This window comes from Suricata suricatta, chromosome 10 (genome assembly GCF_006229205.1).
Source record: "Suricata suricatta isolate VVHF042 chromosome 10, meerkat_22Aug2017_6uvM2_HiC, whole genome shotgun sequence".
Taxonomy (NCBI): domain Eukaryota; kingdom Metazoa; phylum Chordata; class Mammalia; order Carnivora; family Herpestidae; genus Suricata; species Suricata suricatta.
In genome coordinates, this window is record NC_043709.1 from 63,202,657 (window position 1) to 63,223,590 (window position 20,934).

At 38.1% G+C, this 20,934-nt stretch overlaps 1 protein-coding gene across 1 annotated transcript in view; it reads left to right on the forward strand.

Annotated features, from left to right (window-relative positions):
- The window catches only part of FAM186A (family with sequence similarity 186 member A), a 77,657-nt gene that overhangs the window by 36,301 nt on the left and 20,422 nt on the right, over positions 1-20,934 (forward strand). Inside the window, exons 3-5 of the mRNA XM_029955500.1 lie at positions 5,576-5,792; positions 6,762-6,932; positions 17,456-20,925. Of these exons, the coding sequence (XP_029811360.1) occupies positions 5,576-5,792; positions 6,762-6,932; positions 17,456-20,925 (3,858 nt within the window). The remainder of the gene's footprint in view (positions 1-5,575; positions 5,793-6,761; positions 6,933-17,455; positions 20,926-20,934) is intronic.

Consider the following 20,934-nt stretch of genomic DNA (forward strand, 5'->3'; position numbering starts at 1 on the left):
GGCTAATGTCTGGGAAGAAATGAGTCCCTGAACAGGAGTTTTGTCTCTGTATTTATTGAGCTCTCAAGATTTTACATATGTGGTGAACATGCAGAAGGAAATGATCAGGTAGTGACCATTAATTTGTGTGTGTAAGAAGCAAAGAATCTGGGGGACAAGTGGCATTTGAAGTTGAGATCAAAGCACAACGATATACTGGAGCCAGATGGAAAGTGTTTTCCTGTAGACGATACAGCTAATTAGCTGTTATCTTTAAAGTTAAGATTGATGGGGCACCTGGGTGGCTCAGTCGGTTAAGCCTCCGGCTTCTGCTCAGGACAGATCTCACGTTCGTGGGTTCGAGCCCCGCGTCGGGCTCTGTGCTGACAGCCAGCTCAGAGCCTGGAGCCTGCTTCCGGTTCTGTGTACTTCTCTCTCTGCCCCTCCCCCTCTCATGCTCTGTCTCTCTCTGTCTCAAAAATAAATAAAACATTAAAAAAAATTAAAAAAAAAGATTGATGGAACATACAGCGTTTAAGAGAAGCTACTCACCTCACTAGCTAACCTTGAGTGCTTTCCACCCTATGCTTTGTTTTACTTAATGACTAGCCTGGGACGCTTTCACCCTGTGGTGGTTTATAAGCCTTGTTAACCCAACGGTGCAAGCTTAGAGAATTCTTAAATTTATTCCCCACAAAAAGAGTCTTTTAAGATGTGATTAAATTAATGATCATGAGGTGAAGAGATTGCTTTTGAATTATCTCAATGAGCCCTATTACAATCACAAGTATCCTTATCAGAGGAAAGTGGAGGTCGAAATCACTGAAACTACAGAGAAGGTTCAATGTGAAATTGGGGCAGAGAGAGATTTGACATTGCTGGCCTTGAAGATTGGAGTGATGTGGCCACAGCCAAGGAATGCTGGCAGCCACCAGAAGCTGGAAGAAGCAAGGGATGGATTCTCCCTGAGGAAGAGTCCATAGAGAATTCAACCTTGCTGACACCTTGATTTCAGTCCCAGTGACCAGACCTAGTGCCTAGGTCAACTGATCTCTAAAACTGTGAGAGACATCTGATCTCTAGAACCGTGAGAGAATAAAGGTCTGTTGTTTCATACCACTTGTTTTATAGAAACTTGTTTTAGTAGAGAGAAACCAGAATATGTCACCCCAAAATATGCCTCTTTGACATAAAAACTATTGAGCCAAAGGCAATTAAGAAGCAACAAATGCAGGAAAATCTCCCTCTACCCTACTTTTTTTCTGCCTAAAGGCAGGATAAAACTCTTTTTACTGAAGACAGGTATTTTAGCACCAAAGTAATCTGGTTATAATAACCTTCCCACAGTTTGCCACCATTGCTTTTCTTTTTCCTGTCACCTATCCATAGATTTATTATTCTTCGTTCAAGATGCTGCTTTGAGATACTTTTTGTTTAGGTTTCTTCTATATGCTGCACACCACACATGTTAATAAACTGTTTATCTCTTGTTAATCTTTTAAAGAGCCCTAGCTGAAAACCTAAATGGACAGAAGTGAAGTTTTGCCTTCCCTACAGCAGACACCCATGCACGTATCCCTAGGCAATAGATAGTGCTGTTTTGCCAGTTCTTGAATCATTCTCTATATACTTGTGTGACTTATTTTATTCCCTCAACATTGTGTTTTCTAGTTTATCCATGTTGAAGTGTATATCTATAGTGCACTCGTTTCCATTAATATCTATTTAATATTTTGTTGTATAAATATGCTATAATTTATTTATTATTGGTTCATCCCTGTGTTTGTTACCAGTATTTTGATTTTAAAAATGATGATGGAAATATTTCTGAATATTCCTCCTGGTGCATATATGCAAGTTTTTCTAGAGCTGTGCTATCCACTATGGTAGCCACTAGCTACATGTAGCTACTGAGCAACTATAATAGGCAAGTGTGACAGAAAATGCATTAAAAACTTTTTTTTTAATTTTTTAATGCTTTTTAAATTTATTTTTGAGAGACAGAGAGAGACAATGCGAGCAGGGGAGGGTCAGAGAGAGGGGGAGACACAGAATCCGAAGCAGGCTCCAGGCTCTGAGCTAGCAGTCAGCACAGAGCCCGATGTGGGGCTCGAACCCACGAACCATGAGATCATGACCTGAGTTGAAGCTGGACACTTAACCGGCTGAGGCACCCAGGTGCCCCAGAAAATGCATTTTGAATTAAACTAATTCAAATTTAAAACTTAATTCATTTATTGGAAAAATTTTATGTTCGAAAGTACTTGATATGTGAATCTACTTCTTCAACTATAAATTTTATGAAATCTAACATAGATCAATTATTTCTAAATGAAAATTTGTCATGCAATTTGCAATGTGCTGTACGTGCAAAATACATGCTGGATTTCAAAGACTCAGTAATGAAAACAATGTATATCTCATTAATAATTTTTATATTGATTAATTGTTGAAATGATATTATTTGTGATAAAATAAATGATTAATTTCAGCTGTATATTATTTTTATATAGTGTTTTTTTTAGGAAATTAAAAAAATATTGTTTTAAATGCCAGTGCAATTAACATACAGTATTACTGTAGTTTCACATCTACAATATGGTGATTGAACAACTCTAGTCAACACCCAGTATTGGTCACAAGTACACGCCTTACTCTGCATAGCTTATTTTACCCACCCCCACCCACCTCCCCTCTGGTAACCATCAGTTTGTTTTCCATAGCTAATACTCTGTTTCTTGGTTTGTCTCTCTTTTTTTTCTATGGCTCCTTTTATGTTTGTTTCTTAAATTCTACATAGAAGTGAAATCATCTGGTATTTTTCTTTGACTTATTTCACTTAGCATTATACTTTCTAGCTCCATCCATGTCATTGCAAATGGCACGATTTCATTCTTTTTAACACTGAGTAATATTCCATTGTGTATATATGCCATATCTTCTTTATCCATTCATCTATCAGTGGGCATTTGGGAGGCTTCCATAACTTGGCTATTGTAAATAATGCTGCTATAACCATAAGGGTGTATATATTTTTTGAATTGGTGTTTTCATTTTATTTATTTGTACAATTTCATTTTCTACTTGTGCAATTACTAGATCATAGGGTAGTTCTAATTTTAACTTTCTGAGGAAACGCCATACTCTTTTCCACAATGGCTGCACCAGTTTGCACTGCCACCAACAGTGCAAGAGCATTCCTTTCTTCACATTCTCACCAACACTTGTTGTTTCATGTGTCTTTTATTTTAGCCATTATCACAGATATGAGGTGGTATCTCACTGTAGTTTTGATTTGCATATCTATGATGAAGGGTGATGTGGAGCATCTCTTCATGTGTCTGTTGGCCATCTGGATGTCTTCTTTAGAGAAATGTCTGTTCATGTCTGCTGCCCATTTGTTACCTGGGTTATTTGGGTTCTGGGTGTTGAGTTGTATCAATTCTTTATATACTTTAGATACTAACCTTTTATTGGGTAGGTCATTTGCAATGCAAATATCTTCTCCCATTCAGTACACTGCCATCTTTCAGTTTTGCTGTTTGTTTCCTTTGCTGTACACACATTCTTTATTTTGATGTAATCCAATGGCTTATTTTTGCTTTTATTTCCTTTGCTTCAGGAGATATAGCTAGAAGAGTGCTGCTGTGGCTGATGCCAGAGAAATCATGGCCTGTGTTCTCTTCTAAAAATTTTAACGGTTTCAGGTCTCACAATTAGGTCTTTGATCCATTTTGAGTTCATTTTTGTGTATGATGTAAGAAAGCAGTCCGGGATCATTCTTTTGCATGTAGCTGTTCAGTTTTCCTAACACCATTTGTGGAAGAGACTGTCTTTTTCCCATTGCATATTCTTGCCTCATTTGTCAAAGATTAATTGACCATATAATTGTGGGTTTGTTTCTGGGCTTTCTACTCTGTTCCATTGATCTATGCGTCTAGTTTTGTGCCAGCACCATACTCTTGATTACTACAGCTTTGTGGTATAACTTGAAATCTCAAACTGTGATACCTGCAGTTTATCTTTTTTTTTTTTTTCATGATTGCTTTGGGTATTTAGGGATTTTTGTGGTTCCACATACATTTTAGGAATTTTTCTTCTAGTTTGATAAAAGTGCTCTTGATAATTTGGTAAGGATTGCGTTAAATGTTAGATGGCTTTGGGTCGTTCAGACATTTTAACAATATTTGTTCTTCCAACCCATGAGCAGAGAATGTCTTTCTATTTTTTGTGTGTCATCTTCAATTTCTTTCATCAATGTTTTATAATTTTCAGAGTACAGGTCTTTCGCCTCTTTGGATAAGTCTATTCCTAGGTATCTTATTATTTTTGGTGCAACTGTAGATAGGACTGTTTCCTTAATTTCTCTTTCTGCTGCTTCATTATTTGTGTATAGGAATGGTACTGATTTCTGCACATTGATTTTGTATCCGAAAACTTTACTGAATTTATTACTGGTAATAGGGTGGGTTTTTTTTTTTTGAGTCCTAGGGTTTTCTTTTCTTTTTCTTTTTTTCTTTTATTCATTTATTATTTCTTCAAGAAAACTTTTTAATGTTTATTTATTTTTGAAACAGAGTGAGAGAGAGAGAGAGAGAGAGAGAGAGAGAGAAAGAGAGAGAGAGAGAGGGAGCGCATGAGCAGGTGAGGGGCAGAGAAAGACAGAGACATGGAATCCAAAGCAGGCTCCAGGCTCTGAGCTGTCAGAAGAGCTTAACGTGGGGCTCAAACTCATGAGCTGTGAGGTCATGACCTGAGCCAAAGTCAGCCACTTAACTGACTGAGCCACCCAGGTGCCCCTCATTTATTATTTCTGAGAGAGAGAGAGAGAGAGAGAGAGAGAGAGAGAGTAAATACAAGTGGGGGATGGGCAGAGGGAGAGAGGGAAACACAGAAGCAGGCTCCAGCGTCTGAGCTGTTAGCACAGAACCCAATGCAGGGCTTGCACTCACAAACCAGGAGATCACGACCTGAACTGTAGTTGGACACTCAACTGATTGAGCGACCCAGGTGTCCTCTTAGGGTTTTCTATATATAGTATCATGTCATATGCAAATAGTGGCAGTTTAATTTCTTCCTTACCAATATGGATGTCTCATTTCCTTTTCTTGTCTGATTCCTGAGGCGAGGACATCCAGTACTATGCTGAATAAACGTGGTGAGAGTGTTTGTCTTGTTCCTGATCTTACTGGAAAAACTTAACAGTTTTTCACTATTGAGTATAATGTTGGCTAGGGGCTTTTCATCTAAGGCTTTTATTGTGTTGAGGTATGTTCCCTCTAAACCCACTTTGTTGAGGGGTGCCTAGGTGGCTCAATTGGTTAAGTGTCCAACTCTTGGTTTTGGCTCAGGTCATGATCTCACATTTTCATGAGTTGGAACTCCACATCAGGCTCTGTGCTGACACTGCAGATCCTGCTTGGGATTCTCTGTCTCTCCTTTTCTCTCTGCCCCTCCTTTACACTGCCTCTGCCTCTCTCAAAATAAATAAATATACTTTAAAAAAAACCCACATTGAAGAGAGTTATGAACAGATGTTCAGTTTTGTCAGTAAACTGATAACTTATTAATATATTCTCCCTTCTTATTCTTATAGGACATTAATATGCAGCTGACTAACATACTGTTCAATGTGCAGCGGATAATAAATCGCTACATTGTTGACAAGAATGTGCACTCTGGAAGGAAAACCTCCCTTGTAGAATATAAGAAACAGAGAACAAATTTCCTGGATAAAATAGTTACTTGTGCTAAGAACACTGAAATTGAAGAAAAGACTCTTTTGTACATCCTGGAGTGGTTGGAAGAATGGAGTAAGTTTTCAGAGATGGTTCAAAGAAAAACCACTTAGTTAATGAAAAAGAGAACAGGATCTATAAGTAAATTTTAAAGGGTTAATAAGACTACCTTAAAAGAAGACTAATGAGGTTATTCAGAGAACAACTGTCCACTGTTTCAGTGAGAACAAAGTAGGAAATACATAGTCTTGCTTACTGAGTGCCTGCTATTCCGGGCTCCGTGCTGCTCTTCAAGCAGATCAGCGTGCCTCTGCCCGGTGTCTTCAGGCTCACAAATCCTTTGCCTAGAACACTCCCCACCAAGTAGCAATGAGGCGCATTCTCTGCTTATACCTTACTTTAAAATGATGTGTTCTCTGACCATCTCCATTCCCTACTCCCTGGCACTGTCCATGATTCTTTATTCTTTGTAGCATTTCTTACCAGCTGCCATACTATATAATTAACATTTATATTTTTATGTTTTGTGTGTCTCCTTTCACTAGAATGCAAGCAGTCTGAAGTCAGGGAATTTGGTTTATTCAGTGTTGTATCCTCAGCATCTAGAACAATACATGACGAAGGAGACATTTGGTTGAAGGAAAGAATGAATAAGCTAAGAATACAAAAAAGAATTTCATTAAGTTGCAAGAAATTTCATGTAATGAAGGTTTTTAAATACTAGATAAGGAGTTAATTGAGGTTTAGTTCCTCAAAATTAAAACACACGAAAGGAGTTAATTGAGGTTTAGTTCCTCAAAATTAAAACACACGTTCACATTTTAGTTACCAGAGTATTTTCATGTCCAAGACTTACTGTTCAGCTTTCTATTCCAAGTCTCATCTTTTTCCGTTTCTTCATAGAGAAAAGCCTCAGAACAGCAATAAGTGCAAAATACCTACATTTCTCAATACAAGAGCATGGAGTAGTTAGCCTATATTATAAACCTATATTATTATAATCATTTTTCTGCACAAACCTAATTTTTTTTTACTCTCTTCAAGATGCCATTTTGTCTAAGATGACTGCAATTGATATTGAGGAACACCATCACTCGATAGCAAAAATGGAGGTTTTATCAGAAACGTTCAAGGCTATTGAGAGCAATGTCAAGATACTGAGTAGAATTAGTATATCTTTGTTTGAAGAAAAGAAGAAACAAAACAAAAAAATAAGTAAGGGTACTTTAAGACATTGGAAACAGATTTGACTTCGTCTAAAAAATGGCTTTATTAAAGTACAATTTACATACCATAAAACTCATATATGTTAAATGTACAATTCAATGACTTTAGTAAATTTAGAGTTGTGTAGTTATCAAAACAATTTAATTTTTTAAAGTAGGTTCCATATGCAGTGTGGGGCTTGAAGTCATGACCCAGAGATCCAGAGTCACATGCTTTACCGACTGAGCCAGCCAGGTGCCACCTCCACCGCCCCCTCCGCCACACACATAATTCAATTTTAGAACATTTCCTTCATCCCAAGAAAGATCTCTCATGCCCATTTGCAGTCAATCCTCACTCCCACCCCAGTTCCAAACGTACACCAATGTATTTTCTGTCTCAATAGGTTTGCCTTTTCTGGACATTTCATAAGATGGATCATATTATATGTAGTCTTTTATATCTGGTTTCTTTTATTTAAATAATGGTTTTGAGGTTCAGCCATGTTATAGGATATATCAGTAGTTTCTTCCTTTCTATGGCCAATTGTATATCATCGATTGCATATACCACATTTTGTTTATCTACACACCAGTTCATGGGCATTCAGATTATTTCTACATTTGACTTAAAAATTTTTTTTAACATTTATTTACTTTTGAGAGAGAGAGAGCAGGGGAGGAGCAGAGAAAGATGGAGACACAGAATCTAAAGCAGGCTCCAGGTTCTGAGCTGTCAGCACAGAGCCCGATGCGGGGCTCAAACTCATGAACCGTGAGATCATGACCTGAGCCAAAGCCAGACACTCAACTGACAGAGCCACCAGGTGTCCCTACATTTAACTTTTATGAATAATACTGCAGTGAACACACATGTACAAGTCTTTGTGTGGACATATGTTTTCATTTCTTTTGGGTAGATATCCAGGAGTAGAATTTCTGGGTCATTTATCTATTGCTGGTAAGTTTATGTTTATCTTTTAAAGGAATTGTTAACTTATTGCCCAAATGACAGCACTATTTTACAGTCCCATCATCAATGTATTAAGGTTTCAATTTCTTCACATCCTCAACAACACTTTTGTTTTGTTTTGTTTTGTTTTTATTTTTTTTTAATTTTTTAATATTGTCAAGTTGTTTTCCTTTTTTGTTTTATTTTTATTTTTTTATTTTTATTTATTTATTTATTTATTTATTTTAATTTTTTTAATGTTTTATTTATTTTTGATACAGAGAGAGACAGAGCATGAGAGGGAGAGGGGCAGAGAGAGAGGGAGACACAGAATCTGAAGCAGGCTCCAGGCTCTGAGCTAGCTGTCTGCACAGAGCCTGACGCGGGGCTCGAACCCACAAACGTGAGATCTGACTTGAGCCGAAGCCGGCCGCTCAACCGACTGAGCCACCCAGGCGCCCCTATTTATTTTTTAAATATTTTATTCAACAACACTTCTTATACACTTTTTTAGGACAACCTTTCCAAGAGGTGTGAGATGGTATCCCATTGTGGTTTTATTATTTTTTCATTTTTTGTGTTTGTTTATTTTTGAGAGAGACAGAGACAGAGACAGAGACAGAGACAGAGACAGAATACAAATGGGGAAGGGGCAGAGAGAGAGAGAGAGAAGGAGACACAGTATCTGAAGCAGGCTCCAGGTTCCGAGACGTCAGCCCAGAGACCGATGTAGGGCTCGAATTCACAGTGAGATCATGACCTGAGCCGAAGTTGGATACTTAACCAACTTAACCCAGGAGCCCCTATTATTTTTAATGTTTATTTATTTTTGAGAGAGAGCATGAGTGGGTGAAGTGCAAAGAGAGAGGAGGACAGAGGATCCAAAGAAAGCTCCGCACAGACGGAGGAGAGCCCTAAGCGAGGCTGAAACTCACAAACTGAAACCTTGAGCTGAGCTGAAGTCAGCCTCTCAATCAGCTGAGCCACCCAAGCACCACTCCCCTCATTTTGGTTTTAAATTGTACTTCCCTAAAGACTAATGATGTTGAGCATCTTTTCAGGTGCTTATTAGTCAGTCCTATATTTATTTTGATGAAGTGACTATTCAGATGCTTACCTGTTTCTTTCTATTATTGAGTTTTAAGAGTCCTTTATGTATTCTGAATACAAGTCCTGAAACATGATTGTCAGGGATGCCTGAAGGGCTCAGTTGGTTAAGTGTCTGACTCCAGCTCAAGTCATGATCATGCAGTTCATGGATTCAAGCCCCACATTGGGCTCTGTGCTGACAGCCTGGAGCCAGCTTCAGATTATGTGTCTCCCTCTTTTTCTGCCTCGCTCCTGCTCTTTCTCTCTCTCTCTCTGAAAAATAAATAAACATAAAAAAAAAAAAGAGAGAGAGGGGCACCTAAGTGGCTCAGTTAGTTAAGCGTTTGACTTTGGCTCAGGTCATGACCTCATGGTTCATGAGTTTGAGCCTTACATTGGGCTCTGTGCAGACAGCTCAGAGCTTGGAGCCTGCTTTGGATTGTGTGTCTCCCTTTCTCTCTGCCTCTCCCTGACTCGCATTTTGTCTGTCTCAAAAACATATATTAAAAAACCAAATGTGATTCTCACATATTTTCCTCAGTCTGATTTGTCTTTTCACTTTCTTAATGGGGCATTTGAAGCCCAATGTTTTCTTTTATGGTTCATGGTTTTAGTGTTGTATTAAAAACTTGTATTGGGCGGTGCCTGGCTGACTCAGGAAGAGGAGCATGCGATGCTTGATCTCAGGGTCATGAGTTTGAGTCCCTAATTGGGGATAGAGATTACTAAAAAAAAAAAATAAATAAAAAAAATAAGTAACTTAAAACAAAACCAAAAAAACTTGTATTGGTCAGTGTTCAACAAGAGAAGCAGAACCAGTAGGAAATTATCTGTTATCTATGTATCTATGCATCTATTTACCCAATGCAAAGTATTTTTGTGGAAGATACTTTGTATTCTTTCAAACCTTTTACACTTATTGCGACTTGCTTTATAGCCTACCATATGGTCTATCCTGGAGAATGTTCTGTGTGTGCTTGAGAAGAATATATATTTTGCTTTTGTTGCGTGGAGTGTTCTACAGTTGGTTTATATTGTTGTTTTAGTCTTCTGTATATATCCTTACTGATTTTCTGTCTAGTCGTTCCATTATTAGGAGTGGGATATTGAACTTTCCAACTCTTATTATTGAGTTAGTTATTTCTCTCTTTAATTCTCTCTGGTTTTGCTTCCTATATTTTAAGGCTCTGTTATTAGGTGCACATATGTTCATAATTGTGATAGCTTTCTGATGAACTGACATTTTTATCATTATAAAATGTCCCTCATTGTCTCTAGAACCTTTTTATTTTTTTGGTCATAAAGTCTATTTTGTTTGATATTAGTCTATTCTTTCCAGCTCACCTGTGGTTACTGTTTGCAAGATTGAATTTAAGATGTGATGCTTATCATTGGATCTTGTTGGCTTTATTTTATTTTAATTTTTTAATGTTATTTATTTTTGAGAGACAGAGAGAGACAGTCTGAGCAGGGGAGGGTCAGAGAGAGAGGGAGGCACAGAATGTGAAGCAGGCTCCAGGCTCTGTGCTAGCTGTCAGCACAGAGCCCGACAAGGGGCTCGAACCTACAAACTGTGAGATCATGACCTGAGCCGAAGTCGGATGCTCAATCAACTGAGCCACCCAAGCGCCCTCTTGTTGACTTTTAAATATATATATATACACCCCAAAATACACACATACACATAAAATTGGGCAATCTTTCACTTTTGAGTATTTAATTAATTCATATTTAATGTAGTTATTGATATGGTTGAATTTATATCTGCTATGTTGCTGTTTATGTTGCTCTTGGTTCTCCTGTTCTTATTTTACTACTTTCTGTGTTAAACAAGTATTTTCTAGTGTACCATTTTAATTCCATTTCCCCCCTATTTTGGGGGAGTAATTTCCTTAGTAGCTCTTTAAAGATTGCAGTGCACATTTTATTTATTTTATTATTTTTTAATAGTTTATTGTCAAATTGGTTTCCATATAACACCCAGTGCTCTTCCCCACAAGTGCCCTTCTCCATTATCACCCCCCTTCCACTCTCGTCTCCCCCTTCAGCCCTTGGTTCATTTTCAGTATTCGATAGTCTCTCATGATTTGCATCCCTCTCTCTCCCCAACTCTCTTTCCCCCTTAAATTATCTCAACCTGGAGTGCCTGGGTGGCTCAGTTGGTTAAGCATTGAACTCCTGATTTTGGCTCAGGTCATGGTCTCACCATTGGTGAATTTGAGCCCCAAGTTGGGCTCTGCACTGACAGCCTGCAGCCTGCTTGGGATTCTCTCTCTCCCTTTCTCTCTGCTTCTCCCTCATTCATTTTCTCTCTCTCTCAAAAGAAATAAACTTAAAAAAAATTATCACAATCTGTTTCAGATTAGTACCAACTTAATACAAGCAAAATATAGAATCTTTGCTCCAATTGCTCCATTCTCTTCCCCTCCTTTTTTTGTATAAGCCCAACAATATAGTTCATAATTATTGTTTTATAGGAATTTCTTCTTAATCAGTTAAGAAAGTAAAAGAAAACATATTTTTACCTATATATACTGCTGCTCTTTATTTCTTTGTGTGAATTTGAGTTATCCTCTGGTATCATCTCCTTTCAACCTGAAGGACTTCTTTGCCTTTCTTATAAGGCTGGTCTACTAGCAGCAAATTCTTTCCATTTTTGCTTATCTGGAATGTCTTTATTTCACTTTCATTTAAAAAAAATTTTTTTTAACGGTTTTTATTTATTTTGGAGAGACAGAGACAGTGCAAGCAGGGGAGGGTCCAAGAGAGAGGGGGACACAGAATCGGAAGACAGGCTCCAGGCTCTGAGCTAGCTGTCAGCACAGAGCCTGACGCGGGGCTCGAACCCACGAACCATGAGATCATGACCTGAGCCAAAGACGGATGCTTAACCGACTAAGCCACCCAGGCGCCCCTCACTTTAATTTTTTGATAGTCTTTATTTTTAAAGGTAGTTTTAGATTTATAAAAAAAAAATGAGAAAGTAGTACAAAGAATTCCATATACCTCCACAGTTTCCCCTATTACTAATATATTACATTAGTATGATACATTTGTTATAACTAACAAACCAGTATTGACACATTATAAACTAAAGTCCATAATTTATGGACTGTAGTAATAATTCCTTGTTTTTACCTAATGTCTTTTTTGTTTCAGGATCCCATCCAGGGTTCCTAATTACATTTAGTTGTCATGTCTTCTTAGGCTTTCTTGGCTGTGACAATTTCATAGACTTTTCCTTCTGTTTGATGTTCCTGACTCACTGGAGGAGTATCAGTCAGATATATTACAAGATGCCCCCCTACTGGACTCTGTCTGGTGTTTTTCTCATGTTTACCCTGGTTTATCCATTTTGGGGAAAAAGATCACAGAGGTAAAGTGTTATTGTCATCATATAATTTCAAGGGTACATATTATCAAATGACTCAATGTTGACCTAGATCACCTGGCTAAAGTAGTGCTTGTCAGGTTTCTCCACTGTAAAGTTACTCCTTTTCTTCATTTTCCATACTTCGCTTTTAAAAATAACTCTGTATGTGCAGCCCACACTTAAGGGGAGGTATGCTTCCTTTCTTTTAGGATGAATATCTACATAAATTATTTGAAGTTCTTATGCAATAAATTTGTCCCTTCTTCTTGATTTATTAATTTATTCAAATATTTATAACAGATTTTTTGGACTTTGAATTATAATCTAATACTGCTATATTTACTTGCTCAAGTTGTCCTAGTTTTGGCCATTGGGACCTCTTTGAGTTGGTTCTTGTGTCCCTTTAACATAACTTCATTGATGTGGTTTTTTCTTTTTTATTTTTTTAGCACTTCCCTACTTTCTGGCACTATAAGATGCTTTAGGTTCATTTTGAATATGTCCTGCCCCAGTCCTAGAATCTGTCATTTCTCCAAGGGTTTTAGTGGAGACTAGTATTAAAAAGCAAGGTCTGATTGCTAGGTGTGTTCATTGCTACTGGGGTGTCATATCTGTTCAGTCCTCTCATTTGACACAGAAAACAAAATATATATGTACATCTATATACACATATATACATATATACATACATATATGTATGTACATGTATGTGTGTGTAGAGCCAATGCATTTGCACATATCTATTAATATGTATATGTATTATCATCTGTAACTTTAAACATAAGTTCAAAATCATTCCTCTAATTTTAACCCATCATCACACAGATCATTCCAGTTTCTTCCCCTTGTTTGTCTATAAATTATGACAAACAATAAGAAACTTGCTCCTACCATCTACTTTACTTAATTGTTCGATTCCAATATACATTCATAACAGTATCAGAATTATTTTCCCACACCCTAGTGGGAAATAACTTATCAACTAGAGTACAACACTTACGCGCAGTTTTCTCTGTCTTCAGTCTTATAGACTCCATTCATTTCCAGTTACTTATAGGTCAGCACTCTCCCAATCCTCTCATTCCTTTCAGCAAGGTTGTATCATATATTTCTTATATTTTTAGATTCTCTTATCACAGTCTACATTCTTTCCTGGGATCCCCTAACCTCTTAAATAGGTATGTAAAAAATTTGCATATATTAAGTTTCACTCTTTGTGCTATAGAGTTCTACTGGGTTTGACAAATGTATATTGTCATGTATCCACCATTATAGTATAATATAGAATAGTTTTTCCACCCTAAAAATGCCCTCTGATTCACTTATTTATTCTTCCCCTCTTTCCCCAAGCCCTGGATAACCACTAATTTTTTTATGTCTCCATAGTTTTGACTTTTCAAGAATGTCATATAATTGGAATCATGTAGTATGTAGCTTTTTTAAGACTGGCTTCTATCACTTAGCAATACACATTTAAGTTCCCTCCCTATCTATTTGTGGCCTATTAGCTTATTTATTTTTACTGCTGAATAATAATATTCCATTGTACAGATATACCAGTTTGTTTATATGGTTGCTTCCAGATTTTGGTGTTTAAGAATAAAACTGCTATGTATATGTGTGTGTTTACACACACACACACACACACACATTATCATGCACGTAGGACATAGGAGCATGATTGCTAGATCATTTGATAAGACTACATTACTTTGTAAGTAACTTTGTAAGAAACTGCCAAACTGTCTTTCCAAGTAGATGTGCCATTTTTCCTTCTCCCTATTTTTCGACAGGAGTTCTTGTCACTCCCTGTCCTTGTTAGCAATTGGCATTATCAGTTTTTTGGATTCCAGCCATTTTCATAAATGTGTAAAATATTGTAATTTCCAATTCTTTTTTTCAGGATTTTATTTACATTCTAGTTAGTTAACATATAGTATAATATTGGTTTCAGTAGTAGAATTTAGTGATTCATCACTTACGCATAACACCCAGTGCTTATTACAAGTGCCCTCCTTAATACCTATCACCTATTTAGCCTATTCCCCCTCCACCAACCCTCCCCTCAGTTTGTTCTCTATAGTTAATAGTCTCATATGGCTTGTCTCCCTCTCTTTTTTGTTTTCTCTTCTTTCTCCTATGTTCATCTGTCTTGTTTCTTAAATTCCACACAAGTGAAATCATATGGTATTTGTCTTTCTCTGACTATTTCACTTAGCATAATACACTCTAGCTGCAACCACATTGTTGCAAATGACAAGATTTCATTCTTTTCTGGGATGAGTAATATTCCATTGGATATATATCCCACATCTTTATCCACTCATCGGTTGACAGACAATTGGGCTCTTTCCATAATTTGGTTATTGCTGATAGTGCTTCTGTAAACATTGGGGTACATGTGTCCCTTTGAATCAGTAATTTTGTGTCATTTGTTTGAGCAAATACCTACTAGTGCAACTGCTGGGTCATAAGTTAGTTCTATTTTTAACTTTCTAAGGAACTGCCATACTGCTTTCCATAGTGGTTGCAATAGTTTGCAATTCTCTAATGACACAGATGACACTGAGCATTTTTTCATATCCTTAGTTGCCATCTATATGTCTTATTTCTTGCCTTCATTAAAATACATCTATGGTACTTTGAAAATAGTTATTTCAGGGAATGGATATGATAGAAACTCTTTACTACATTTAGAGAAGTGTTGAAAAACATATGGCTATAGGAGTGTTCACTGCAAGTCACCTTAACAGGAGTGTTATTTGAGTGAATAATGTAATATATTTAGAGAACTGTTTAAAAACACATGCAATAAGAATGGTTCAAGAGCTGTATGTGCATAGTACTTTGAGAAAAGTGTTATGTCAGGGAATGGATGTAATAGAAATTCTGTAATCCATTTAGAGAAGCATTTAAAGACACTTATAATGAAGATGGTTATGATAATTGCATCTGCTTTGGAAAGAGTGTTATTTCAGGGAATTGATGTTTTACCTTCATTTTTTGAAGGATAGTTTTCCTGGATATAGAATTTTTGGTTAGCAGTATTATTCTTTCACCACTTTGAATAGTCATCCCACTGTGTTTGGGCCTCTTGTTTCTAATAAGTAATAAGCTGATACATTTGCTATGGCTCCCCTAGGCTTTGATTTTTTTAGTCTCCTTTGATTGTGATAAGTCATTTTTACCTTTTTGCTTTAAAAATTTTTTGTCTGGCTTTCAACAATTGACTATGATGTATCTAGGTATGGATCTTTTTGTATTTAGCTTACTTAGAGTTCAATGAGCTTCTTGAATCTGTAGATTAATGTTTTTCATCAAATTTGGGATGATTTGGCCATTATTATTTCCTCCATAGTTTTAAACATTTATTTATTTCTGTAAGTGTTTCTAATGTTTATTTACTTATTTTTGAGAGAGAGAGAGAGAGAGAGAGAGAGAGAGAGAGCAGGCGCGCGCACGTGCCTGCACATGAGTGGGGGAGGGGCAAAGACAGAGGAGAGGAGAGAGAATAGCAAGCAAGGTTTGTGCTATTAGCACAGAGCCAGATGTAGGGCTTGAGTTCATGAACCATGAGATCATGACCTGAGCTGAAATCAATAGTCAGACTCTTAAACAACTGAGCCATCCAGGCACCCCAAAAACTGGACATTTTAGATAACATACTATAGCAACTTTAGATTCTGACTTCCCCTATAACCCCAGGATTTCTTTTTGCTCCTTTTTTGGTTTGCTTTTTAGTGACTTGCCTGGACTAATTCAGTGAAGTCTGTCTCCCCAACAGTGTGTGGCTGCTAATACCACTGCTCAGTTTTTCTTTTTTTTAATTTTTGTTTATATTTTAAAGCTTGAATTCCTAGAGGTCAGCTTTGGGTCAGTATAGCTTAGTGGTCAGTAATTGGCCAGTCATTAAATGATCCAGATTGATCCAGTAAGTCTTCTGTTCTTTGCTAATGGGATCTGTGTATGGGTTAAGGAAGTATTGTTTTAGACAGGGTCCCTAGGCATGTTTTATTTCCCTGGTTTATTCTAGATCAAATCAGCCTGCTCAGGCAATAGAGCTTCATAGCCTGACTTACTCTTGTAAAAACTACCAGGCCACAAGGCTTGGAGGAGTTGGAAACAGAAGAAGCTCCAGGCTAAAACATCACAGACTTCCAGTTCTTACTAAGTTTAATAATTTTTCTTGAAAAAGTGCTTACCAATTTGTCATATGCCTGTAGTCAATTTCCAAAGTCCTAAAATGGCCATTTCATCAAGTTGTATCATTGCTTTTTCGGGGGAAAAAATTTGCCGAGTTTCTCATTCAGCCATTCCAGAAATCCCTTCAAATGTTTGATTTTTTTTCTGCTCTTTTGTGACTCTTCTGAAAGAACCAAGATTAACTGTGATTCAGAAAACTGAGGAAAAAAAGACAGGAACCTAAGAAAGCAAATGGAAAGCACCAAGAATAATCAAAGCCAAAGGAAAGTTTGGCTTTTATTATATCTAATCCCAAACTTATATATGAAGATAAGCTGAGATCATAACTAAAGACTAAAGATCAAATATTGGAAGCAAAAGTTCTAGGTAACTGTGGGAAAAAATGATATTATTTATTTTGGAGGCAAAGTTTTTTGTTTTTGTTTTTGTTTTTTTAAGATTTTCTTTTTAGGGGCACTGTGTGGCTTAGTCAGTTGAGCATCTGACACTTGATTTCAGCTCAGGTCATGATCTCACAGTTGTGTGATTGAGCCTTGCTCTGGGCTCCATACTGAGTGTGGAGCCTGCTTAAGATTCTCAAGGAAAGGAAGAAAGAAAGAAAGGAAGGAAGGAAGGAAGGAAGAAAGGAAGGAAGAAAGGAAGAAAGGAAGAAAGAAAGAAAGAAAGAAAAGGATTTTATTTTAAACTCATCTCTACACCCAACGTGGGGCTCAAACTCACAACCCTGAGATCAAGAGTCACATGTTCTATGAGCCAGTCAGGTGCCCCATTGGAGCCAAAGCTTTCTGACAAATCTTTATTCTATAGCTTTCTATAATTTAGGCTAAATTCCTTAGGCTCTAGCATAGATAGAGCACAACACACAAGATGAAATGCAATCTTATTATTTTATGTTTTGTGGTTTATTTCCCTCTAGCATCTAGAGGTACTCTATGGAAATCTTGGAAAGAAAGAGTTATAAAGCGACCTGCAACTGCTCTTGCTTTAAGACCAGATCAGATGATTAGTGATGAATTTGCAACAAATACAAAGGTTTCAGAAATCCAAGATATGCTACAGGAACTCATAAACACTGCAATGTTCAATAAATTGGAAAACAATGCTATTAAATATATATCATCAACAATAGTAAACCTTTCTAAAGCTTTGAGTATACTAAATGATGAAGTAAAAGTTTTTAACCTCTCACATGCCACTATGTATATAAATGAGACAAATGAAAAAGAAAAAGAGATCTCTCTAAAGATAATACAAGATCTCAGTGAACAAAATGAAATACTTCAGCAGAAACTTCAAGATGCAGAAGAAAAATATAAACAATTTATTTGGTCCAAAGGTGTAGAACACCAAGTATGTATAGCATTGCCCCCATCAACCCTGAAAGTGTTGCCTGAGCTTTCTCCACAATCATCCGTTGCCGTTAGCAAAGCAGACATAGAAGACAGTATGGAAAATATTTTGGTTAAAGAACTCGAAAATATTATGGATGAGGCCCAAACAAAAGGGACCAAAGCCTCAGGAATCAAGTGGGACTCAGCATTCTCATATATGGCCCCAGTTAAAATGACTCCAGATTTAATTGAACAGCAATACCCTTTACCTGAAAAAAACCAAAAAGACTCTTCTAAAGGTATCATTGAAGAGAACGTATCACTAAAGGAAGATGATGTCTATCAGAAAGATGGGACTGACCAGTATCGATCACAGAAAGAAAAGCAAACTAAAAGTTCATATATGCATGAGACCTCTAGATCACATCTGAGTGATGATGAAGGTAAGGAGAGAGTCTCACAGCCCAAACTTGATCACCACTTGGAACTACAGGCACTGAAAAAGGATAGAAAAGAAATGAAATCCTTTTCTGAAGCCAAACCAAAGTCATTCACTGAATCAAAAAGTCACACTGTCCTTGCTGATTACCCTTCTACAGACACAAAAAGCCAAGGTGGCAAAAGTGGAAAAGATAGTATATGGGAAAGACTCAGGGAGGTCAAACCTGAGCATTCACATGAAAAAAGTGACATTTCTTCAGAGAATAAAGAGGAACCCACCACTGAGTCAATGGACAAAGAGAGCAAAAGTGAGATGAGTAGCCAAGCAGAGCAATTCTGGTTGACCCAACTTGGTTATTCCTTTGAGAAAGTGAAAACTAAAGGAAAGGAAGACCAGATCTCTCCAAGAACCACCACAAGCAAAGAGGGAAAAACTGAGGAGGATATCATAGTCTTGGCCAAGAAAGTCAAGTCTCATGAACTTGTTAAGTCACCATCTAGAATAGTAAATGACGCTTCAGAATCTACCAGAGTTCTAGAAAATCCAGATGGCAAAAGTGGAGAGAGTAACCTAGAAGAATTTCAAAAATCTATAATGGCTTTCCTAGAAGAGAAAATTGATAACATAGGAAAGCCTTTGGATGAAAAGACTGTGCCAAAAAGGGAGTTATTGTTAAAAAGAGCAGAGGTCGAAAAATTAGAAATCATAAAGGCAAAAATGGAGGAATATTTCCAAATTGTGGCTGAAACTGTGTCAAAAATCTTAAGAAAATACAAAAATATAAAAAATGCAGGACAAGTTGGAGAGAAACCTATGAAACAAAAAAAGGAAGTCTCATTCATGCCAGGATTGCATTTTCAGAAGCCAATTAGTGCAAAGGCTGAAATTAGCACCTTAGTCTCATCTAAAAGCATGGATCCATTAATTGACAATTTAATACAGATGATCTTGACTGAAATAGAAGGTGAAAAAGATGCCCCAGTAGCCTCAACAGTAGGGAGAGACCACAAGGAAAAGGAAAAACAGAGGTGGGAGGAATACTTACAAGAAGGTAAAGAAAAAGTATTTGATAAAGATCTCAAACACCATTTGCAAGATGAAGGGAGTTTCCAGAAGAAGAGCTGTGAGATGATAAATAAAAAATTGGAGAATGGAGAGTCATGGCTCCAAATGAAGGAGAGAAAGCAAAGGCAGCAGAAGCAGAAACAGTGGCAAGAAGAGGAAATATGGAAGGAACAACAAAAGCAGACTGAGCAAGATGATGAGCAAACGCAAAGAAAAGAGGAAGAAAAATATCAGAAGCCAAAACGGCAGCAGCTGGAAGCATGGAATCAAAAAATGAAAGAACAAGAGGTACCCTTGGAAAAGGAGAAAAAGCAGATGAGGCCAGTTCAGAAGGAAGTGAGATATCTGAGGCTGGAAACAAACAGGGAGAAAGAAGAGAAGCAGAAGCCAAAGAGAAATGTAGAGGATCATGAAAGGTGGAAGAAAAAACCAAAGGATCAGAGGAAGATAGATGAGAAAAACTTTGAAGGACTGGAAAAGATGTTCCGCCAAACTTCAGCGACATTGTCTCCCAGGTGGAAGAGCATACAGAAACTAGCATCCCAGTTACACCGAAGAAAAGAGTTCCATGGGGATCCTAAAACTTTAGAGACTCTTGCTGATGGAAAGCACCCTATATCAATCGCTCCTTCTCCATCCACACAATCACTATCACCTGAGGCCTCTCCAGTCTCTGGACAGTCTTCCATAAAGACGCTCACTTTAACTCAACAGGCCCAGGCACTGGGGATCACTATCACCCCTCAGCAGGCTGAGAAAGTGGGCATCACTGTGGCCCCGGAACAGGCCCAGGCACTGAGGATCAATCTTACCCCTCAGCAGGACCAGGAAATGAGCATCACTGTCACCCCTCAAAAGGTCCAGGCACTGGGGACCACTGTCACTCCTCAGCAAGCCAAGGAACAGAGGATCACTCTCACCCCTCAACAGGCCCATGAACTGGGGTCCACCCTCACTGATAAGCAGGCCCAGGCACAGGGGATCACTCTCATTCCTGAACAGGCCAAGGAATTGGGGCTCACCCTCACTGATGAGCAGACTCAGGCACAGGGGATCACTCTCTTCCCTCAACAAGCCCAGGCAATGGGGATCACTGTGATTCCTCAGCAGGGTCAGTCACAGGGGATCACTCTCACCCCCGAGCAGACCTATGAACTGGGGTTCACTTTCACTGAGGCGCAGACCCTGCCACAGGGTATCACACTCACCCCTGACAGGGCCAAGGCACTGAGCATCACTGTTACTCCTGACAAAGTACAGGAAATGGGGATCACTCTCACCCCTCAGCAGGCACAGGCACTGGGGATCATTGTCACTCCTGAGCAGTCACAGGCACAGGGGGCCACTCTTACTTCTAAACAGGTTCAGGCACTGGGAATCACGCTGAGCCCTGAACAGGCCCAGGCACAGGGGATCCCCCTCACCCCTCAGCAGGCTCAGGCACAGGGGATCCCCCTCACCCCTCAGCAGGCTCAGGCACAGGGGATCCCCCTCACCACTCAGCTGGCCCAGGCACAGGGGATCCCCCTCACCCCTCAGCAGGCTCAGGCACAGGGG